At 40.8% G+C, this 25,698-nt stretch overlaps 1 protein-coding gene across 7 annotated transcripts in view; it reads left to right on the forward strand.

Moving 5' to 3' along the window:
• ATP11A (ATPase phospholipid transporting 11A) overlaps positions 1 to 25,698 on the forward strand; it is a 246,323-nt gene that overhangs the window by 202,919 nt on the left and 17,706 nt on the right. For 5 of the 7 annotated variants that reach the window (XR_015872874.1, XM_088458516.1, XM_088458480.1 and 2 more), the window contains exons 22-29: positions 1,467 to 1,612; positions 1,701 to 1,760; positions 1,971 to 2,098; positions 2,641 to 2,776; positions 4,052 to 4,075; positions 7,290 to 7,355; positions 7,855 to 7,958; positions 8,604 to 8,769. Coding sequence is in view for 6 of the 7 variants with exons in the window: in XM_088458516.1 (XP_088314642.1) it covers positions 1,467 to 1,612; positions 1,701 to 1,760; positions 1,971 to 2,098; positions 2,641 to 2,776; positions 4,052 to 4,075; positions 7,290 to 7,355; positions 7,855 to 7,958; positions 8,604 to 8,769 (830 nt within the window). In the remaining variant the exon portion in view is untranslated. Of the gene's footprint in view, positions 1 to 1,466; positions 1,613 to 1,700; positions 1,761 to 1,970; positions 2,099 to 2,640; positions 2,777 to 4,051; positions 4,076 to 7,289; positions 7,356 to 7,854; positions 7,959 to 8,603; positions 8,770 to 9,781; positions 9,871 to 25,698 lie in introns of all 7 variants that reach the window. The other 2 variants (XM_088458525.1, XM_088458495.1) reach the window with 2 other exon arrangements.

Below are 25,698 nucleotides of genomic sequence, written 5' to 3' on the forward strand. Positions count from 1 at the left end.
TGGGCCTGATTCAGAGCCGCTCGTAAGCGGACGCTCATTCACCTCGAGCGATGTTCGCACAACTGCGCATGCGTATGGGTTGTAATACGCATGCGCGAACCAGTCATTGCGGTTCGAAATTGTGTGCTCGCAAAATAGCGAATGCCTGCTATTTTGAGTGAGAGAATGAGGCGTTTGTGGGTGGTAACAGGGGAAGGTGCTTGAAAACGGGGAGTGGAGATCCGAACGCAGGCGTGCCAAACGGTCAAAACGGGCGTTTTAAGGGTGTGCATAATTAACAAAGCAGCGTCATCGGCCACGTCACTTGGTTGTCTTTTAGCCTGAACTGCTCGCATGTTTGCGGTTGGAAAATGCTACCACAAGCATTGCGAGCAGTTCATACGCCTTTCAATGTACTCGATTAATCTAATAAATGGTGGAGATGACGTAGGATGCGAGCGGCCAGGGGGCGTTTTTTAAAAAATAGCGAGCGCATGTTTTGTTCGCTCGTTCAGACATAGAGGCGTCAACAGACCGCAAAGAGCGAGCGCTCTAATTAAATATCTGGCCCCTTTTTCTGAACGATCGAGCGCAAATTGCGTCCGGCTCTGAAACATGCCCTCTGCTTTGTCTGATGATGTGGGCTAGGCATCTCAGGCTGTCTTGGTTACTGAAGTTCCTCAATTAGGGAAGATAAATAGATCCAATACAATATATTGGTTGGTCTATCCACTTACCTGTAGGCTGTGTGAAGCAATTAGCAACTTCTCACTAGCTACTAGTGATAATTTACTGTTGGAAAAATAGACGGAAATTTGAGTTGGATTCAGGGTTATTGTTAGGGGTGAACTTCAAGTGGGATGGCTTTTAGGACCTGCTGTAGGGCCACCACATGGGGGAGAGGAGTGCCTGATCTTACGAAGCAGGAGTTAGACCTTCCAAAGAGTCCTGCCTGAAAAATTCTAACATTCAAAGGGAACAATAGTGGAGGATTCCAGAGTTCTGATATGCCCTTTGAGTAGCTGTGTGCAGGGCTTAACTTGACAGGATAGTGATGGATAATTTAACTCGGGTGCTAGGTAATTGAATGTCCAGTTGTAATGATTTTTTGTTTTTCTAAGCAAAGTAGGTGAAATACTGTAAATGTAAAAATGTTTTTCTTTTACTTACTTTTATATTTTTACTGTGGATGCATGGACAGTTCATTAATGATCTCAACGCTAGTACAAACTATTAATGACCTCAACACTAGTATAAACTATTCATGACCTCAACACTAGTACAATCCATTAATGACCTCAACACTAGTACAAACCATCAATGACCTCAACACTAGTACAAACCTTTAATGACCTCAACACTAATAAAAAAAAAACATTTCTCACTGTTATGATAAAGTAAAATGAAAGTAATGAGCTCAGAAAGCACCAGCTACAATTGCCAGCTGTAGAAAGAGTAATACAGGGTACCTGATTTTTGTATTTCAGGAATCATTGGGAAGGAAGGAAGACAGGCAGCCAGGAACAGCGACTATGCAATTCCTAAATTTAAACATTTAAAGAAGATGCTCCTTGTTCATGGTCATTTTTATTATGTTAGAATAGCAGAGCTTGTCCAATACTTTTTTTATAAGGTGAGGGCAGTTTTTCACAAATTCCATACTGTAGAGTACAACCTGTAGCAAGGTCTTCTCACTGTAATCCGTTGTCTTTGTGTTCCAGAATGTCTGCTTTATTTTCCCTCAGTTTTTATACCAGTTCTTCTGTGGATTTTCGCAACAGGTCAGTAGCATCAAATGCTAGTGCAGACCTCTTTTGCACACTTTTAAATACATTATTATTATTATATTTTAGTGTTTGTCATATACTACATACAGCATTCAAAAACAATATATTCGTCTTGGTACAAAATCACACTATCATACTTTACTTATTTGTACATTCATACAACAAATGCAGACGTGTAATTGTGTCCCCTTTGATGTTTTACAGCCTTTATATGACACTGCATACCTAACATTGTACAATATTAGCTTCACTTCACTGCCTATCCTATTGTACAGTCTCATTGAGCAGCATGTCAGTATGGATGTGCTGAAAAGAGATCCATCACTCTACAGGTATAGTATACAAACATACTGTAGAACACAACAACATCTGTGATTAAATATAATGACTTATTGACAAGCCCAGAAAACTAGTGATTTATAGTTTTTAATAAATAAAGCAAACCTGTTAATTTAACTGAACATTCATTTTAAAGAAAGTGGTTTTAATTAAATATGGCTGTAATAATTGCATTCAACCTTAATTGGGCATGATGACATAATTCTTAAAATCACATGAACAATCCAAACCTCCCAAATTCCTTTTGTGCTTTTTTTTTTTTACCAGGGCCGAGGTGTATTTTAACAACTAAATAGTAAAGGTATCTAATTTGGGCTGGTTCTCATGGTTAAATTGAGTCCTAGTTTGTAGAATCACTATTAATCATGGTAATCGAATACAGATAATAGTTTTATTACACAATGTGTGCTGTGGAGGCTTTAAATAAATAGCGCGCATGTATCAGTGAGTAGTTAAACTGTTAACTCATAATTTGCTTTTATTAAAACTGAGATTTTTAACATGATAGAGCTGTTCTCTTCTCCCCTTTGCACAGGGATATTGCCAAGAATGCTTTACTGCGATGGCGTCTGTTTATTTACTGGACCTTCCTGGGACTATTCGATGCAGTTGTATTTTTCTTTGGGGCTTATTTCCTCTTTGACACTGCCACTGTGACTAGCAATGGGCAGGTAAGCGCTCTAGAAATCATCACACCGGAAATTGATTGTAGCCCATTGCAATACTATTGTAAATTGTCACTTGCACACTAAGGTAGTGGTCGGGTAAGCTGCAAATCGTAGAGGTATGTCCTCCTCTATATACACAAAGATCAAAGAAAGGGGTACCAAGACAGAAATCAGTACCAAGTATCAAATCAATGTCTACTCAAAGTAAATAGATAAATAAATGGAAGGATAATATGCACATATGAGCAACAGCTTAATGTATACCCCAAAAATGCACCACTCTCCCAGAGGAAGGTCCATACCAGGACTGAAACACGTTGGAGGCATCTACTACTCCGGTATCAACCTTGACCACATTGAGTAAAGCGAATTTGATTATTACACAGGTTTTGGGTCTCATTCCATCACTTACACAAGTAGGCCAACATACAGGGTTTGAGCGTAATTGACCCAGCATGTCTTGGTACCCCATCCATTGCAATACTATCTGTAAGCAGTAGGAATCCTTTAGAATACACTATTGTACAACTATAATGCTCTCTTCTGCAAGATGTACTTTATTTAACTTTTTTTTTTCCAGTTATCTGTAAACTATTTATTTTCAGTTTTGAAACCATTTAGTCCTTGCTGATGTTTTAGCTAAACCACAAAGGGGAGATTCAATTGTTGTTTGGCCTCCTGAGGTGGCGAGCAGAAATCCACGAAAAGCGCTGTTTGGGCACGCTAACCAGGACTTTGCACAGCTTTAGATGCTTTAGGCGGCTAAAACGGGTGCATTTGGGCAATACAAGTACAATAAGTTAATGCAGTCGCGCGTAATCCGCAAAATAATTGAATTGCTCCATCGGGCCCCATCACTGCCAAAAAAACATTTGAATTCACCCCCAAAGAAGGCATTTAACATTTCATTTTGCAAATATTACAAGAATATTTTCTTGCAAATTGTTGAAAAACCTTTCCAAGATATAGTGATCTAATTGGAAATCATTCCTGGCAAATGCATGTAGTTTTTTTTCCATTATTAGTCATTTTTAAGCAGTTTCCAAATTAGCAAGGTTATGTATCAATGCAAAAAAACTAACAAACGTGGAAAAAAGTGTTAAGAAAAACAGAAAATACTAATAGAAATCAAGTCAATAATGTTACAAGTTCAAGTTTTGCATTGATACCTGGACCTCCTAATTGTTACATGTATTGGTTTATTTTATTGTTTTTTTTTTGTGCTGTGCATTTTTATGTTTCTGTTTCTTTTGCTTGTGCTACTGTTGCTTTCATCAGATCTTGACAACGAACACATATATGGTAAGAACCAGCCACTGTGTTATGCTGTGCAAACCTACCCATACGCTTATTACCTTTCTATGCATATATAGTTAGAAAACCTTGTGAAGACCATCATTGTGAAATGGTGTCTTTTATGGGCTTGTCATATTGTATATGGCATAAAGAATTGGCATATGTCTTTTTATCTAGGAGTGCAATCCTGAGCATATACACTTGCATCCTCTGTTTAAATGTTCTTGTTATACCTTGTATGATATATCTAGATAGGGGCATCCCACATTTAATGCACGTGCCAGCCAGATAATTGTCTGATTTGTGAAAATTCTATTCAGATACCTCACCAACTACATATAAATTGTGTTCACTTCTTAGCAGCAGTAGCGGATTTTACCTAGGGGCTGCAAGTCTGCAGGCCCCCGAATAAAATCTGCCACTTCAATGAGCCAGTTGCAGTCTATGACTGCACTGGCTATACTGTGACTGGCAGTGGCTTACCACTGGAAGTGCTACCTGCCAGTCACACACAGGACAGGCCTCCCCAGGGGCAGGTGTTTTTCCCCATGGGACTGCCAGTCGGGGTTGCGATTAGCAGAGAGTGGCTTCCAGTGGAAGCCCCTGCTCTGCCTTTCGGGCAGCCCTACACGGCACCTATTGGGTTGCAGCCAATGCAGCCGGTGTTATGCACATGTGCTGTGCCAGGCATGGGGACCCGTACGGCCAGGCCAGCAGCGGCAGCCCCTCTTAAAAGGGTAGGAGCTGTTGCTGCTTAGAAGATTTTGGATTTGTGTGGATGAAAAAAAACAAAAACAAAGTAGCAAACTGAATCCTGGATGTGATGCATTCCTACTAATAAGCCATTTTTATTTTAATGGGGAAATCCATGTAGACTGTAATATTTAATAATAAACCATCATTCTTTCCCAACATTGCCAAATAGTGCAACTGTAGGTTAGCATTCAACGGTCCTAGAATTGTGTTTTTTTTTTTTACAATTTTTGTAGTTTTTTGTTAGAGTAATTTGAACATCCATTTTGTCTGAGCCCTGCTATAATGAACTCTTTCTCCACTGTTCTCTCCTAATATCCCAATAGACCATGTGAAGGCCATTTTATTGGCTTAATGGACTAATGTCTAATGTTGTCTTGCATTTAATTTCCACAAGTATTCTTACCTTGTTTACACATACATCTTTTACTAAATTTATCAACAAGGACACCATCCTGGAGCATGGGTTATTTCAACAATGCAATGAAACAATGATGAGATATCATCATATATAATCATTTGATCAAAATATTAATATGGACAGACCCATTATTCAAAAGCTTACTAGAGCTAGATATTAGGCCTAGTCTGATTGTGTAACTGGTCTATATATATGTATAATATAAATATATATATATATATATATATATATATATATATATACACACATATATATATAAATTAGATTTGTTTACTACATTCTCTTCCCCTCGTATAACAGAAATTTATTTATTTTTCAAGACATAACTCCTACTTATATTGGCCCATTACTCCCAATATTTAGGGTGCCTTTTACTTTTAATTTAAATTAAAAATAAATGCTGAAAAAACATGTGCTGTTGTTTTGGGATGGATGGTAGGGGTAATATATGAAAGGGTCTATCCTTCTGTAGAATATAATCATTAGTCACCTTTTGCTCCCAGATTCCTAAAATTGCATATGAGTGAAGCCTCCTTGCTTAATTATTTGCATATTTACGTTGAGTAAGAGCTGCTTAGAAACGCAGATCATTTGACCGTTAAAGGCAATATACTATATATTACTATAAGACCTGGCTGTTTTCAGGCATAAAGGAAATACAGCATTTACTTTGAATGCTCGTATAGGACTTTATTTTGAATTTGTGCAGTGAATTGGAAACATGCATCAACACTTTCAATCCATTGTGTGTGTTTTAATTGCCTATTTAAGTACTCCAAAACCAATCAATAAGCATTAGTTTCTCTTGAAAGCTGATTGTGTTGTGGTGTTGGTTATTGCTCGGTACCGGACACTTATATAAACAATCCCTTGGAAAAGAGACATTGACATTGTACATTGCCCTTGGCATCTCCATATAAACAGTCCTATGGAAAAGAGACATTGACATTGTACACTGCCCATAGAATATCTATAGCTTTATTAATGAATGCCCAAAATTATTATTTTTTTCACCGTGTGTTTGTTACATTTATCTTTTACTTATAAAGATACAATTTTTTTTTTGTCTTGTTGACCATGCCTTTGGGCAAGGGTTGCCAGACTTTTGGGCTCAGTGATCTACCTTTAAAACTAAAAACCTTTAGTGAACTATCGAACCTGAAAAAGAGGGCATGGTAAGTGAAAAAGGGGTGTAATCTCACAGCAAGGGACGTGGGGTCTTACCGAAATCACAGATAGATAGTATCCCCAATTCAAATTACACCACACAGCAGCACAATCTTATTCACATTACACCACAGTGTCCCTTATTCACGTTACGACACACAGTAGTGCCCCTTATACACAATGCCTACAGTAGTGCCCCTTATGCAATGCCCCCAGCAGTTGTGCCCCTTATGCAGTGCCCTTGTAGTTGTGCCGATTATGCAATGCCCCCTGTATTAGAGCCACTTATGCTGTGTCCCCATCCAGTGTATAACAGGCCCCACTCCCCTGTGCAGTACCTACCTCTCTTCACACTTTTCACCGCTCCATGCCGTCAGCGCTCCCTCTTTCACTCCCATAGACGCTGCCTGGATCTAACTAGATCCAGCAGGCGCACAGGCTCCTCATATCGCGGATGACGTCACCCATGCTCTGCATCACTGGGAACGCTGGTTCTCTGAAGCGATCGGATGCTTCTTTAGTCTCTGATCGCTTCAGAGACCACCGTTCCCAGTTGCTGCAGCAAGTTGGTTGCGATCTACCGACGGGGGCGAGCTACCGGTAGATCGGGATCGACATCTTGGCCGGCCCTGCCTTTGGGTGTCACTTAATGTGTGCCATCTTTTGTGTAAAATCTAGAAAATAAATAGCCTCAATAAAGAGACACAAAAGGTAGTCATGAAATTTAAAACTGTGTGATGAATGTGTGTGGTGTGGTGAGTTAAGTCAGGTCTAGATGGAGCCATTTTACATGTCTGGTTTTGTGTACAGTAATGCTAACAAATGTACAGTGCAATGACTTAATAACTTATCATTTTTACCTATGATGCATTTTGTTAGATGTTGGGAAACTGGACCTTTGGAACACTGGTATTCACTGTCCTTGTATTTACAGTCACCCTCAAGGTAAAGATGGAACCAAATTTCTTTCTGAAATTGCAAACGATGGAAATATGCATAGTCCAGTGCTTAAAATTGGAAATAAGACTTTTAATATAGTTAATGTTTCACAAGCTGACTTGGGAGATGTTGTTAATACCATTAAATTATTGTATTGTGTAGCGAATTCTTTTGAAGAGTCAACTAATTTGAAATACCGTATGTTAAAATTAAATATTTTAGTTCCGGATTTTAATATTTTTTTCACATTGAACAGTAGTCGGCTTATTTGTTTTAATTATATCCTTTAAAAAAGAGATTAGCCCTCTTATATTAAGTGATGGTTGATTCATATGTGAGTTCTTACATAAAAACTTATTATTCAGTTATGTAATATTTATCAAACACATTATATTCAAAACTATACAAGTTTTTTTCAGGGCTTTCCAACCCATTATTCATATAAAATAAAACCACAACTGTTTATTCCATTTTGTGACTGCCATATAAATTGTGTTATTTTTAGCTTGCACTGGATACACAATATTGGACGTGGATAAACCACTTTGTAATCTGGGGATCGCTCTTGTTCTACATAGTCTTTTCTCTGCTTTGGGGAGGGATTGTCTGGTAAGTATTGTTCTTAAAAACGAATTATTATTTACATTTCCCAAAATATATACAAAATACAGGTATGGGACCAAGGGGCATAAGCTCATACCAGGCTCCTGGAAGCAAGATAATGGTTGGTGCCCCCCACATTTACTAACACCACCCTAGCAGCACTGAACCTACCCTCCCAAAACTGTAACCCTGCTGTCTGCGTCCTGTCTGTTTGGGTCATCGTCTTTTCTGCAGTGTAACATCTGCAACACTGCTATGAGCGGGGGCCGGGCATACTCTGTGCCAGGTGCGGGGCACATAAAGGTGAAGCTGGGGCAATATAGAAGGCCTCTATTGTATTATTGTTTTACAGCCAAAATAGGCAAAAAAACCCATAGTATTTCTTATTTTGTAGGAAATGTCGCATACTATGTGAAACATATTTTATTGATATAGTTATAGTTTTTACATTAAATAGTAAGGTATCTTTAATTCCAAGATATTTCCAAAGATGCAATTAAAACGCATCAATGCATCTAATTGTACAGCTAATTTTATCTACAAAAATTGTAAAATAAAATATATGATGATAGAATATATAGTAATAGTAACATTACTAGTCCTGTTTTGTGTTTTAATGTTTGGTTTATTGGTCATTTTCTTCCTCTCTAGGCCTTTTCTCAATTATCAGAGGATGTATTATGTGTTTATGCAAATGCTGTCCAGTGGCCCGGCATGGCTGGGCATTGTACTGCTCATTACAGTCAGTCTCCTCCCAGATGTCCTAAAGAAGATTATATGCAGGCAGCTATGGCCTACAGATACAGAAAGGATCCAGGTATTCCATTCTCTTCACCTCATATTACCACTGTACTTCAGGCTAGTTGTGTGCAGTGAAACAGTATGTGGGGAATATACGGAGGGAGAACGTATAGCACAACACCATAATTACATCATAGAATTGGACTATGTTATAGCCTTCCCTGCTCATTTCCAGTTCAGTTACTGTAATATATATTTTACCTGAGCTTTTACTACATTTGACAGCTGAATGCATTTAGTACATATATTATGTACAGTAGCTCTTAATTACTATACTTGTTATAATTACATGGGGCACTATGCACATTTCAGTATTCTGGAAAGGTAACAAGAGTTTTGTGTTGAACTTTACTAAATTTCCTAGAGATCAAACATTACATGTAGGTTTTTTTGGTAACAGAATTATTAATAAATCACTTGCCCTTGCAGTATGTAAAATAACAGTCATTCTTCCCATACATGCATTAGGTATTTATCTAGTATTTTGATAGTAGATACTATTTTTTTATTCTTGCCTCTATGGTCTATTAATATATACAACATGTGTGATTTACTACTAACGCCCTGTACAAAGAAAGAAAAGCTCAATATATATATATATATATATATAAAACTGTATGCATACACTTATTATGTGATATTATAGACCTGTTTCTGTGTAAGCAACAAAAATAAATAATTAAACATTAAAATGATTACCAGAATACAGTTATGCAGTATACAATATGCACTTTTGTGTAAAATACCCAGTATGCTCACTTTAAATGTTGGGGTATAAAAACATGACATTTATTAGACTTGACTGACAGACAATACGGATACATCTATCCACAACTGTGATTGAGCTTGTATTTCTTTGCATTGCACTAATATGCATTAGTAGTGCTTTAGTGTTTAATGAAATATATCCCTTGTGTTCTTTCTCCTGCTTCTTTCTTTTCCTGTCTTTCACCTGCTTTGCATTAATAACTGCTACCTTGCTTACACATTGCACGTGGGCACCTGCTGCCACCTTCTGGGGAACTCAGACTAAACAACCGTGCCTTTCTGTTGAGCAGTCCACCATCTTTATGCTCACTCAGACCACAAGCAATATAACTTTCTAATGGACCTGAAGGTGATACTTTTTTTCTGACTTTTGCATGATCAACATATGATATACTGCAGACACCTTGGGATTTCCAGCCTGTTTTTCCTTGTTTCTTTTTACAAAGTACCTTTAAGAACAATTTTAGGCCAGATATGCTCTTCAGCAAAATATACACTGACAGTATAACATAATAACCACTGTGCCTAAGGTGTCTATTTATCATTCCTTTGCTGTAATTAACATTCTGTATTAATGCTTATTACAGCGATACACATGTCCTGCCATAGCAATTTACCATGCCGAGGCTTTTTGTGAACACACTGCTCCTAAGTGGCCATGCAAATTCATAGATCTGACTCAGAGGGGATCTAACAAAGAATTTCCAGATTTGCTTGTCCCTCGCTGACTGGGACCCTTAAATTGAGAAATGTTGAGATAAGCCTTCAGAAAAAACGTCCTAGAGAGGGTTTATCTCAGCTTTATAAATTGATCCCTGTTTCTTAAGAGTTGGGAACATAAGCTACTTCTAGCAATGCATTGAGCCTTTTTTTTTTTTTTACTATAACCCTGCAAGGTGGTCTAGCATTATGAAAGTAACACACAGTCGCTTATGGATGACTCCGCTTCTGGTATCTCAGTGCCTACACACACTATTCACCTTCACAAAGCAAATAATACAAACAACCAATTTCTGGCACATCATTTTTTATTTACTCCATGAATTCACTAGCAGCGTCTACAGAACCTATCAGTGTTAATGTGCCAGAAATTCTGCTATGTGCAGGCAAATGCAGAATGTAAGCTCTGGGATACTTGGAGTGGAGATGAGCTGGTGTCACGAGCCCTCTAGCTTTATTATCCACATATTATTCAGATTCTCTAATGTATTTTTTTTTCTCTTAAGATATGAGTTTAATTTTGCACATATGCCTTATGCAGAACATTGTTAGTTTTCCTTCATTACTGCAGGTGTATCCCTGGTTTTATCCCTATACATCTCAGCATGCCTGCGTTTGCCCGGTAACCTCCCACAAACGCTTCTTGATTGTAAATTACACTGCATCCGAGCTCTCACTGCGGCAGTCAACAGTCATCAGCTCAGATCCGCAAACATCAGCTATTAGTGCACCCCTGAATTAGGCTCAAAGTTACTTGCTTTTTTGGCTTTGCTCCCAACTAAAATCAGTCCCAAAGTCTAAGAATAAAGCTAAAAATATGCCTTCAAATAGCGGAATAAATATTGAGTTTGTGGATAGCAAAATAAATACTACAGCAATTTGGAGATAAACCTAAGCAACAACTGAAAATTCCTAATAGTACCATAGGGAACAAAAAAGTATAAATGGTGGACTTTCTAAACAATAACATTGTCATTCATAGGGAATATTGCTGTTCTTGCACAATAGACTCATACCCCTGCACCACTATTCCAGTACCGGTTATACCTCTCATTTTTATAAGGACAGTATACTCTAACTGGATTACCAGAATTATCATCTGCCTATATAAGGGTCATTTATGAACTGCAACATCTGTGGACTGTAAAACTGTATGTCCAGCTTCTACTTGTCCTCCAAGTACTTTTCAAGGTGCACACCTTAGAACACCTCCATGAAATTTATCTGTACCTAGTTTTGTTGACTGGTGGATGATCTGGAAAAGTTCTGAATGAAAACAGTCAAAATACTACCTCTTTCACTGGATACCATGGGGGGCAGGGGGCGTTGCTAAAGGAGCAGGCACAAGTGCAAACTAAACTTGTTTGTAGGCTGCATCCCCCTTCATCCCATAGTGCCTTATTTTTTTTTTTTGTGCCCAAGAAGAGGGCACCATTTTACCTGGGGCTATAAGTATTTTGTGGTGGGGGGGGCCTATCTGCTCTCGTGACCAGAGGGTGGCTACTTTCTTGGATCAGTGGGTAGAACAAGGGTATATCCTAGACCTCTTTGGCCCTCCATTGAAGCTTTTTTTTTCCACCAAGTCACTTCCATGGGGTGAGACCAGACTTCTCCCCTTCAAGGGTCAATATATTCCCTACTACGTTCAGGGTGGTTGTTTCTTTTCCAAAAGATGAGATGGTGTAGGACTTTTGCTCCCACCTGTTCTTCATCCTGAAACTGGACTTCTTCTTTTGTCTCATCTTGAACTGCAAAACACTCCATTAACATCTGAAGGTTGCCAAGTTCAAGATGGAGTCCATACTGACTGTCATCAATTCCAGGGAAAAGAACGAGTTTCTTGCTGCCATGGATATAATCATGAAGGGTCATTACTGCCTCTCAGAATTGCTGTGGGCAAGGATCATTAACAGTTTAGAGCTCTGCCCTTTGATTTGGCCACAGCTCTGAAGGTATTCAAAAATGTCATGGCTATCATGTCATGAGTGACTATCATCCTATATCTGGATGATCTCCTCATCAGGGTAACCTCATAAACTTTGCTCTTGTCTCATCTGCAGCTGAACACAGAAACTATGGAACGGCATGGGTGATCAATATCCAGAAACCCAACCTCATCCCGTCACAGCAGATGATCTTCCTGGGTCACCAGATGTCACATGGTATTACTGTAGGAGGACAAGATCTTGGCCATCCAGGGGCAGGTTCTTTGCCCTGCACTCTGCCAAGAGTGTCAGTTCTGCTCTGAAATTGCAGGGCAGGATGATATATTGCTGTGAAGCAATTCCATACACATGCTTCCATTCACAGACTTTTCAGCTGCAACTTCTTGTCCGTTTTTCTCGAACGAATCCCAACTTGGCATCTCAATTGTTTCAGTTGTACATACAAATCACCAATCCATGCTGTGGTTGGGTCAGCAGATGCAATTTAGAACAGGATCGACCTCTGTCAACCTAGCAGGGAACCATAGTGACCACAGATATCAGTCTGCAGGGTTAGGGCATAATGACATGGGGTCTTCGTCTCCAAGGGGTTTGCATTCAGGCAGAGGCAAGACTTCCAATAAACATCTTGGAGTAAAGGGTACAGTCTCACATTTGAGAAAGGCCGCTCAAACTCCAGTCAGACAATCCCACGGCCTTGGCTTATATCAACCACCAAGGCTGAACTCGCAACTACATGACGATGGTGGAAATGGTCACAATTTTTAGATGGGCAGAAAGGCACATGCCAGTGATATTGGCAGAGTTCATCCCAGGCGTAGACAACTAGGAAGTGGATTTTCTACATCGGTACGAGGTTCATCCTAGCGAATGGTCCCTTCATCAGAAAATCTTTGACCAACTCGTGGACCAATGGGGCCAAACGTGGACTTGATGGCCTCTTGATGAAACCACAAGTTTCCACTCTATGGTATGCGTACAAGGGATCCAAATGCAATCTTGGTGAATGCAGTGACTGTCTCCTGGAATTTCTGCTTAATGTATCTGTTTTCACCGCTTCTGCTGCTCCCTCGCATGCTGAAAAAGCCAAAAGCTGAGGGAGTTCCAGTCATCCTTATGGCTACCAACTGACGCCACACTGTGCCTCTGTGGAGCAATTATGTAAGGTGGCCACCTGTTCTTCAGTCCATACTTTCACAAAGTTCACAAATCTAATACTCAAAGTTTTGCGTACAGCCATATAATTTTAAAATCCTTGTTGGTGCAAACCTATGCAATGTGTATATTTAAATCTATGGTAGAAAAGTAGTAAAAAAAGGTAAAATAACTTGTCTTCTAAAATGTATAAAATATGTGAAAAGGTACAGTACTGTAAAATGAGTAATGTTTCAATAAATTACAAAATATATCCGTTAGTCAAAATTATATACATACAGAATGTTGTAATGTTACAACAATGTAAAAGCGAAAATAGAAAAAGAAACGTACAAAGATACAAGTATCAAAAACCAGAACATCTGGCTTATTGGTGCTTATAAAGTCTACTTTGGTCTTTGCTCAATCAGCGGCAAGTCTGGATTACAATCAGCGGCAAGCAGAACATCAGCCCGGCTAACTGGTGAGACCACACATTTTCCCACAGACATCCAACCTAGAGAAGGTACCGAAAACTATATGCTTTTTAGTCAGAAGGAACTGGAATTGGTATGAATTACCGCTGGACTCCTGGCCGGCGGTTCAAATCCCGACAGCGGCTGGCCGACAGAGGAGGAAATCCCGATCGTCCCCAGGTAAGCATAAACTAACCTATTTTTCCCCCTAACCCTCCTTTAGGGTGCCTAAACCTAACCCCCCCTTCCCCGCCGCCTAAACTTAAGTTCCCCGGGGGGTGCCTAACCCTAACCTCCCCCTGACGGTGCCTAACCCTCCCTCCCCCTAGCCTAACCTTAACCTCCCGGGGGGCTGCCTAACCCCAAGTCCCCCCCGGGAGCCCTAAGCCTAATCCTCCCCCCCCCCCCCCCTTACGGCTGTCCGCTGCGGCGCCCGGCATCCACTCGATCGGGATGCCGGTCTCCCGGCATCAGTAAAATTACAGGCGTCTAGATTTAGACACCTGTCATTCGTCCCTCGTCGGGATTAAACTGTCTGGAAGCCGGCAGTCGGCATTCCGTCCACCAGCTTCCTAAACGTATACCGAAGGAACTGGCTGTAATCCTTTGAACAGTCACTAGTTACATATGTAACAAGACTGGGTTTATCTGGAAGCTGAACAGCCTTGCAGTTTGCTACAGTACAAAGAGTGAGTTGGAAAAAGGATACTAAAAGGAACTTAATTGATACTCTTAACTCTGGACTACAAAGAGAAATAGACTTTATAAGCACCAATAAGCCAGATGTTTTGGTTTTTGACACCTGTATCTTTGTATGTTTCTTTTTCTATTTTTGCTTTTACATTGTTTTAACATTACAACATTCTGTATGTATATAAATTATAATTGTGATTAACAAATATATTTTTGTAATTTATTTGATTGAAACATTACTCATTTTACAGTACCTTTTCACATACAGTATTTTATAAATTTTAGAATAAAAGACCAATAATTTTACCTTTTTACTACTTTTCTAACATTGATTTAAATATACACATTGCATAGGTTTGCGCCAACAAGGATATTCAAATTATATTGTTTTCTAAAGTGGGCAGAATAGACCCTCTACCTATCCTTAGGCAGCACCCTTAGGACATATACACCCATCCACCTAATTTGGAGTGCGGCATATTCAAAATCTGCAATACTGCGTACAGCCATAGATGGGTGTATCCTCCTATAGGGGCATCTTTGGAAAGCCCCCATGATATCTAGTGTCCCTCAGATAGGGTGACAAAGAAAATAGTACTCACTGTTAAATCCATTTCTCTTAATCCATATGGGGACACTGTATTCCCTCTCTTTATGCGTTAGACTCTGTTTTCACTATCTCGTTAAAGCAGAGGTTCCTAAATGCAGTCCTCAAGGCTCCCCGACAGTTCAGGTTTGAGATATCCATGGTTGAGCACAGGTGGTTAAATTAAATTGACTGAGGTACTAATTAAGCCACCTGTGCTCAACCATGGATATCTCTAAAACATGAACTGTTGGGCAGCCTTGAGGACTGTGTTTGGGAACCTCTGCGTTAGAGTGTTCTTGTTACATGTATAGGAATTTAAAAAAAAAACAGTACTAATGTTGTTCATGTTAGATGTGTTATCTATCTCCTATGGCAGTGGTTCTCAAACTTGGTCCTCAGGACCCCACACAGTTCACGTTTTGCAGGTCACCCAGCAGATGCACAGGTGTAATCATTACTCAATGACACATTTTAAAAGGTCCACAGGTGGAGCTAATTATTTCACTTGATTCAGTGTGGAGACATGGAAAACATGCACTGTGTGGGGTCCTGAGGACCGAGTTTAAGAACCTGTGTCCTATGGGCTTATTAAAGTCGAAACTACGGGATGTAGAGGGGGGAGGTGGCAGCCTATAAACAAGTTTACTTTGCACTTGTGTCTGCTGCTTTAACAGTGCCATCTACACCCCATGGTAACCAGTGTTCCCCAGATGAAGTAAGAGAAATGGATTTAACAGTGAGTACCAAAATAACTATTTTAGGAGAACCCACTTTATTCATTTAAAGTTTTATAGTTTCTCCAGCTTAAGATGTGGCTTGAATTATTCACACGAGTGAGGGTACTGTCCATCAGGACACGGTTTATTAAATGTTTCACTTTTGCATTGGTCTAAATCAGGTGTGGGGAACCTCTTTTCTGCTGAGGGCCATTTTGATATATAAAACATTATTTGTGGGTCCGGTGCAGGCCACGCCCCTCCGCGTGGCGTCACCCAGAGCGGGGCCACAATCGCCGGTGTTTACAGCAATGCCCAGAGCATCCTGAGGATGCTCCGGGGAGCTGTAAGGGCAGCGGTGACCGTCTGAAGCGTCCTAAGAATGCTTCAGGCGGCACTGCTTCATAGATTCTAGCTGCAGGGAGCCATTCTAGGCACCCTGCTAGCCAGATGAGGCTAGCAGAAAAAAATCTCAGAGGGCCAGACCAAATGATTCCACGGACTAAATGCATCTACATTTTTTTTTTTTTTTTGTACAGATGCTGCCATCTTGGTGCATTTAACCATGTACTTTCCTGTAAAACCAAAAAGTAGATTTGTAACATCACAAGAGTATTTGTGTTGCAGTTCATAGATGATCCTTGATATTTTAATGAATAACACCTAACATTTCCAATTTAACTATATTTTTTGTGTTATTAACATATTACACATCAGTTGAATGATACCATGAAAGAGATAATGCAATACAAATACATTCATACTTTTACTGAGACTCATCTGCATAAAAATACGGAGTTGTACTTTTATTTTTTTTAAATTCAATTTTGTATATGTTTAGTTAAATAATAATGCATTACATTTTCTTAGCTTTTATGTTGCTGATCCCTCAATATAATTTTTAGTGTAGAGTAGTGTACATTTGTTTTAGCTTCCAAATTACATTTATGTAATTGTAGCTTATAGAAAGTATTGAGCATATGGCTAGGTCTTTCCATACACAGCTTGAAAAACAAGTATGATGTAAAGAAAATTATTAGAGTTAAATAAATATAGTGTGTACTGTAACAAGCACCTTTTATTGATAAGATTATTTGCCTTTTTGTGATTAATAGAGCTGTGATTTGTATGTAGTATCATGTTGCGCAGTATGTGGATATAAAAGTATCCATATCTGGTAAAAATTTGCAGCTAAATATATATTGATAATGTAAAACATTTTCTAAGAAGCCTTGTGGTGCGTATAGATGGGACGATCGACAACGATAATGATATCGTTGTTCGATCTCCGGGGTGTGCTGGACAATCGAGATCGATCATCCAGCACACCACCAACTCACCAACGACTATAGCGATCCTCGATCAACGATCGCAGGTCCCTATAGTAACCTGGTCGATATCGACCAGGCTGGCCTGCATGCACGGGCGATTGGTTGATATCGGTCATATGTGCCCGCACATCGCAGGACATTGGGCACCGAAAAATGCACGATATGAACGATAACTATGTGATCGATATCGTTCATATTGTCCATTTTAATCGTACCGTGTGTACGCACCTTAAGATATATAGTAGATTAGTAGGTAGCTTACAACATAGTCAGGAAATTAAAATAAAATGTAGTTACATAAAAATCCAAACGCTAGTGATCAAGGTGTGATTTAGGGATAGGTGTACAAAGCCTTGGAGAGAAAGTACCTACCAATCAGCTTCTAAAGGTCCCCATACACCGTGAGATTGAAAGTTGGTAAGATCAGTTGTACGATTTCCCTTGAAATTCTTCATAAGATGTGGTCAAATGGTGTACGATTGATCATTAAGATCATAGGATAAGATGCATAGAAGTGTATCACATCTTACATGATCAGTTGAGATCTCTCTGCAAAACCATATGATCTGCGATCCAACTAGACGATGGCGGGGATGCGCATCGGGGTCGCAGAAGACTCGAAATACAACTATTTGCAAACGATTGGTCTGTCCAATCTGTAGAAATTGCCAAAATCCAAGTAGCAAGTTTGACAAAACGATTTGTGTTATCATGGATATGTCCCCCAGTGTGCAATGCAGTGATTTACTTCACCACACAGTAAGGACCAGGCCAAGTTTATGCAAAATGCATCTTCATGGCCCTGCCAATATCACTAGAATAGAAGGCTAGATAGTCTACTCTCACTGGAGTCCTGGAGGACTCCACGAAATTCAGGAGTCTGCTGGACATTATATCTAACAGGTCATATTGGTAATTTTCAAGCTGTGCATGATAAAATGTATGAGTGACGGGTGGATGAGCATTGTTAGGCCCAATAGCAAAACTTAGGTAAGGGTCCTGCTATGTCGTTGTAGCCTACCAGCCCTCCTTTCTGCTAATAAAATATCAGATAGAGGCCGCATCACATGTCTGAAGGATGCAATCACTCTGCATGTGTCACTAACATGTTGGTTCTGGTACTTTCAGAACTTGGGAGTGCCATGGGTGCATCAGGGGGTGCAGTGAGTCTCAGGGTGAACCTTTTAAGTTCCAGCATTGGATAAATACAATAATGAAGAAGTCTTTTAAGAACTTATGGAAGATGTGCATCCATTGACTTAACTAGAATCTGCACAGAAAGTTCTGCATGAGCATTTTTGGTGGCATTGGCTATATGGCTCTTGGTTCCCATCCTCTGATACCAGAAAAAAATAAATAAATCACCATGCTTTGTAATTTGCAAGAAAAAGAAATAGGTGTATTCACCACACAATGCCATGGCTATAAAAGTTGGCTTTGCAGTGGAATCCCCCACCAGAAAGCATTTAGCCAAGGCCAGCTACTGTACCGGGGGAGTATAAGCTAATGTCAGCTACAATTTAAAGTTGAAGACCGTTCTCCCCTCAGATAAAAGGAAATCCCTGTAATAGTTAAGGTGTGCTTATCTCTGCTAGGTACACTTCTAGGAAATTAGCAAGATGAAATGTTTTGGAGGCATTGGGGACTGTGGAGATACTGGATCTGTGGAAAACAACAGAAACCGTGCTATCTTAAATATATAATTTTACAGATAAGTTTGCTATGGAATTGGTGGCCCCTTTTAAATCGATCTGTACAATTTTATAAGGAAGATGTGATAGGCTTATATCACACTGAATTGGGATAATGACAGAGAAGGCAGGAGATTGAGAATAACAGTGAAACATAACATTTTAAAATAGTACCCATTATATTGACAAATCAGCTACTAATTGCGATTAACTAAAAATCAATCATTTAATTTCATGGTTTATATACGTAAAAATACAATTTAATTATCTAAAATATGACTACTTTTGCCATTTTAAACCCTAAACCTATTTTTCTGGACTTTATAATTTTTTTTTTTTAGTGTTTGGTTCTCATGAGCCAACCAAATATGAAATGCGTGTGCTACATTCGGGGTGTATGTACGCTATAACTTATTATATATGCACCCATCTGGAGCCGTACACATAAAGGTCTGATGCCACTGCATGTTTTACAGAACATAGTGACACACAATGCGGACATTGAAGGGCCACTACTGGACCAGTTCAGTGCTGTTGGCAGATAAGTGCAACCAGTAAATTGAATAGGTACCGTATTATACAGGTGTGACTGGTGTGTATTTTCCTCCTGGTGTGTTAAAACTTTGGATATTTTACTTCCAAACTCTTTGCTATGAGTGATTATTTGTATTCACAACTGATTTATGAATTGCAAAGCTATGACTATCACAGCAATGATTACGGTACTTCAGGGAGAACACCCGGGGACTGATTCAGAGTGGGATGCAGCGATGATGTCAGACGCTGTAGAGCGATGTTTATCATATGTGCATGCACCCCTATTATGTAGGTACTGAGTCGCAGTACAGATTGGATGCACGGCAGCAGAAATGTAAGGGACGTTCCTGGACAGTGACTGGGAGGTAACAGAGATGCACAGAGATGTTGCATCTTATGGGTGTGTCACAGAAAGCAGTTTGTACAAAGCCGCTGAACCACTCACATAGGAGGCCGCACTCAGAGAGACTGCACCTGCATGGGGCTGGTGCACGTTTTCAGCATGCAGAGGCGCACCAAGCAGTATTTCAGTGTATATGGAAGCTGTCAGTGGGACACTTTGTAGCTGTATTTGCATAAAGATACAGGCGCATCTGCGTCTTACTCAGAATCAGCCCCTTGGTAGCAGAGCCGTAACTAGACTTTTTGGTGCCCTGTGCCAGAAAGTGCATTGGCGCCCCCCTCATTTTTCAAAGGGACATAATGCACCCAAAAAAGGGCCATGGCTTCATGGGGAAGGGCCAGGGAAGAGATAGGGGAGGCCAGGAGATGCTGGGGATAAAAGAAGAGGAAGCTACAAGTGAGAATGATAATAAACAGAAATTTGACAGGCCCAAACAGCGCCCCCTGATCTGTGGTGCCCTGTACGATGGCACTGGCCGCACTACCCTAGCTATGGCCCTGCTTGGTAGTATACCAAAATCTGTATGTAATATTATTTTACCTTGATGTAGCGTAAAATAGAATGGTTTACATTGCACGTGATTCTTTTTTCACCATCTCCACCTCCTCAGCTATAAGTGGCCTGCTGCTGTCTCTAATAAGTTTCCTGCTATAACATACTAGAAAGTGCCAAGGTATCTTGCTTATTAAAGGCCGCAAATAAATATTACAAGTGTCTGTTCTTAAAATTATTTCGACGACAAGTATTTGTAAATGACCTTTCATCTTGACGGAAATATATTCATAGAACCTTGAGGTGTAAATGAAAGGGAGAGTTTATAGGGCCTGAAGCAGGACAGCATCTTAGAAATCCAGAAAGCTGTGATACAAGGCACCTGATCAGTTACTGTAGCTTTCATTAAACCAGTGAATCCGATCCTATATCTTTATAGCAAGCTATGCTGTAATGGCCCTCCCTCCTACCTCAAATACGAGGTGGGTACAGCTTTATAAAGTACTGCAAACTAGACTCATGGGCAGCTCCAGGAACATAAGATCTCTGGGCCTCATTCAGTATGGATCGCAACTGCGAAAATATGCTAATGCCTGTCACAGATCAGCCAGCATAAAGATGCCCACTGCTGCTTTCTTACATCCGTACAACCTTGCACTTCTGTGTAAACATTGGTACTATAGATGCACATCGGCCCATCACGCAGCCTTTAGACCAGGTCTGACCAGCCACAGAAACTGCAAGTTTCCTCACACGCAACGAGTACTCAAGCTGCGTATGCACTCGCAGTGGCTAATTTGTGTATGCCCATGAAACAGCGTACAAACGGACAGATAAGCCTGTGTTTCTCCAACCACTCCCCGTCACCACCCCCAAACGCTGACAGCATGTCACTCACTTTGCGATGGATTCCTATGTGCGTCCGTAATCGCAATGTAATCGCTGTGCACGTGCAGTGTGGCTTGTACGCATGCAGAATGGCAAACAATCTCTCGACTGCGTACGTAATCGCTATTGCGTACGATGCTGAATCAGGCCCTCTGTTCTGCTTTCCAGCTGCAAAATCATTAGCCAATTAGCATGATTAACATACCAATTTGTAATGCTCACCTCACTATATTGCTCTTTATCTCTTAAGGCCCACATATATCAGCAATGTATTGGGCCAATTTCCCGATCTCTAGACGCCATGGTCGGGGCATCGGTGAAATCCAAAATGTTGGATTTCACTGATTTGCCAATCCCGACCAAAATATGATCGAGATCAGCAAATCAGGGATTTTTAACATGAAGAATTTCACTGATTTCCCAATGAATATGTGATCATTGATGGCCGCCGATCTGCATTTCCGACTGGCGGTTACAGTCGGATCGAGGAATCTGTAAAATATCCGTCTGATGTATGGGGCCCTTTACATTTGCTTATATTGTGTTTAAAATAAATCCGCTATTTGAAAGAAGTATAGAGTATAGATTGTGTAAGGATTGAGCTCATCCAAATCCTGATGTAAGGCAGACGGGGCTTAATATATCTAGAATTAATCTTTTATCACCCTGCTGTTTATACAGTACATCCCAATAGGTAAATATCTTTATCACCCAGTAGTCTTCCACAACCTGTGGTAATAAGGTCACAGGTCCCCAACTCTCTTTAGTTACAATTCTGCAGTGTCTGTAACACAAACTATCACTCATTTATTTAGGCTCATAATTACTTTATAGTTTTAAGGCTACTGTAGCCTAAGTGATGAATAGATTACTTCAAAGACTAAGGTTTCCAGAGCATATATAAACCGTAAACAAACACTTTACTTACAAAAAGAGTGTACTGCTTAGTTACAAATAGGATGTTAATAAAATGTTACAATAAAAATAGAAAATACATGTATAGTAACTCCAATTAAAAAGGAGAACTTGCAGGAAATATAGCACATAACATCTTCTAATGCAGTGGTTATCAAACTCTGGGGCTGATTCAGACCTGCTCGCAAGCGGGTCGATGTTTTCCCCCTGCGTACGCGCGAGACCCGGCCAGCGATGGGCACTCCGTTGCCCTGGGTCTCGCACCAAAACGGGGCGACTGTCGATTGTGATTGACAACTCGCCCCATTTTGGAGGCGGGCAGGGGGGGTGGTTGCACAAACGGAGGCGTTCCCGAAGGAACGCCTGCCATTTGTGGGAGGCAGTGGTGAGCTTCCTGCTGTATTTAGAGCAGGAAGCCCACAAGGTCTCGTCGCAAGCCCCGATGGTCGTGACCATCGCCTGGCCGCTCGCAAAAGCTGTGGGTGGTCATCCACAGCTTAGCGAGCGGCCAGGAGGCTCCATTAAAAAAAAAAAAAAAAAACGCCCTGATTCAGGGCGTCCGGCTCTGAATCAGGGTTTCTGTCCCCAGGACCCCACATAGGTCATGTTTTCCAAGTCACCTAGCAGGTGCACAGGTGTATTCATTACTCACTGAAATTTTAAGAGATCCACAGGTGGAGCTAATTATTTCACTTGTGATTCTGTGAGACCTGGAAAACATACACTGTTTGGGTCCTGAGGACCGAGTTTGAGTACCTGTCTTCTAATGAATGAGAGGACAACAAACAATCGGTCCAGACTTTCAAACTCTGTTGATCCCCAAAAACGTACCCAGACCAAACAGTTACAAATGCCTTTTAAAACATACATCATAAGTCTATATTGATTTCATCCCCAACTCTTTTGCGACTGGGTAGTTACTTTCTGACTCTGTTTGTTTTATGACGGCTGAGATAGCCCAGCTCCTCTTCCGTATACTTCGGAAAATGTGTTTCCTGGGAAAACTGAATGCTCAATCTAATTCATAAATTAAACTGTATAATGATACCAAACATTGGGGGAGATGTAAGAAGCGTGGAAGCGGTATCAGCGCATTTTATGTGCGCTGATACCGCTTCTCCTCTATGTATGATCGGGGGGTTTGGTGGTAAATGACAGGGGCAGTATGCCTGGGCAATGTATGAACGGTCATTTCGCCTGACCAATCCGTCCACTGCAGCTGTCGCTATCAACAGCTACAGCCTGGCGATGCCCTATCCCCACAGTAGGGGGCTGCTGGCTCCAGGGCTGTATGCAGGGTAGCGGGGGCTGCCGGATGCGGGGCTGTATGCAGGATCTCGAGATATTTTCGAAATCTCACGCATGCTCAGTGGAGCCGGCCGGGACAGGGACACAGCGCATCAGAAATAGTCTGATGCGCTGTGTACTCAGGCAGGGATCGCCGGAGGGGGGAGTTATCACTCCCCTGCTCTGGCCGATGAGATGTTCATACATCTCATCATTAGTGCTTCCTGCTTCACCTCGGTAAAGAGGCGAAGCAGGAAGCTATATAGCGGCACTTAACGTGCCTCTATAATACATCTCCCCCATTATTTAATAGAGATGTGTGAGCATGTACATACACAATTCCTCACTTATGACATTAAGAGCCCTTAATTTGCATAACCTTGCTCATAAGCTTGCTACATATTTCTAGGATTTTAGAGATTTTTAGCTACATCCAAATTAGTACTTTTTATTAAATTACAGTTTAATTATCAAGCTTCCTTTTTGTTTGCATTGACACTCTATTTCGCAGACGTCGGTCTGCTGGCATCAAGCTGTGCCTGCAGAGACACCAGATGGCTTGTAGCAACAAACAGATATTTTCATTTTGGCATTAAGGGTGTTTACAATTCATTCCAAATTCCTTACACCTGTTTGAAATAACCTGCATATTGATTATTCCCTATTCCTAATAACATACGTAGGATACCACCAGTAATTTACATGTTAATGGAATACTTTGAAAAGCTCTCACCACACTGCTTACTGGTCATCTGAGGGTAATTAATATATATTTCATATGGACAGAGTTCAAATGATTTAAAGAGACCTATCTAGTAACATGTCTCCTAACTGATCTCTACGGACTGTAAAACAGACTGACAGAAGCGGCTCCTACACTACTGTCATAAAAGAACAAACAAAACAGATTGAGTGATATTTTCTATTGAAAATACAATTTTAAAAATGCTTCCTATTGAAACATAAACCTACAGCATTTATCCTTCCTTTCAATTTGCTGCGTTATGCATATGTGGCTACTCTACTGAATTTTGGGGAGTTCTCTGGGACGAATACTCCTTTCACATCGGTATGTCGGGTCGCACCCGAGATTTTGTTCATCCCAGGTGTGACCCTGCCGAGACCTCTTTCCGAGTGGCGGCCCTGACCCGGCACTAATGCCGGGCTGATGACGTCACCGCCGGCACGTGCTATTTTAAATTAATGAAAGATTCACCTGTTTTTAAAATGGTAATAAAATATCCCTTTAATTTAAACCTCAAGGTTCTTTGAAACTAACGACAGCAATTCCCGTTTGATCTACAACAGATGAAGGTTCCATTTTTAATAATGTGATTAATCAGGGGTCGTTCATTAATTTAATCATTATTTCAAAAGTAATGTGTTGTTTTTTTTACTATTTTGGCATAACTGGCAGGATGTTTAAGGGACGAGTCAGTCAGCGGCGATGGGCGTTATGTGTCATTTCAGAAAGGCACATTTTCCCTCGCATCCCATATATATGCGCAAGAAAACTTGCAATGTTTGGGGATACCATAACGGCATTTATGTTTGTCAGCACATCACTTGCAATTGAATAGGCCCTTAGGCTCTTGTCTACTGTGGTAGCAACATGCCATTCCAGGGGTTCCAGTCATATTCTGTACTCATCCCCCACAGCCCATGAGAGTCAGGAAGAGCCCTAGTGCTGTTCTGTTAACCTCTGGAAGGCAGAGGTCATGCTGAGCATCACCTTCTTCTCCCATAGTGGAACCATTCTTATGCTGACCACTATAGCAGGGAGAACCCATACTCGTCATCTCCTTGGGAACAAGCGTTTTGGGTAGCTAAGGACTGAGGGGAGCAAGGAATCAGTGACTGTTGTGATTTTTAGTAATTTTGACTTCTAGGTTGATTTGATCACCAATCCATTTAAGTCATTAGAAATAGCTATTGTATCACCAGAGGCGTAACAGGGCACCATGTGCTGGCCTCTCCCACTGAGCGCGAGACGTCATTATGCTACGCAGAAGGGGGGTGACTGGCTGCTCCGGTAAGTGCAGCGCTGGCCGGGCATCCTCTGGACGCCTGATCGGCTGCATAAAAACTGTAAATGGTGCCTGTCTTGAGGGGATGTAGTTGGCATCCCGATAGTCAGGATGCCGGTACTCAGAATGCCGATAGGGGTCAGAATTCCGTCACCGGCATCCCAACCGCTGACACATCCCGACGGTAAGTATTTTGGGGAGGGTGAGGGGGCTAGGTTTAGGAAACTTATCTCCAGGTGTCGGTATTGCAAACCACTCGAGGTTCTGGCATCTGCATTCTGACCGCTGGTCATGTGTGCGCCGGCATCCCATACCCAACCCGTCTGGAGCAT

This window comes from Taudactylus pleione, unplaced genomic scaffold, assembly GCF_031769625.1.
Source record: "Taudactylus pleione unplaced genomic scaffold, aTauple2 ptg000041l, whole genome shotgun sequence".
NCBI classification, from domain to species: Eukaryota; Metazoa; Chordata; class Amphibia; order Anura; family Myobatrachidae; genus Taudactylus; species Taudactylus pleione.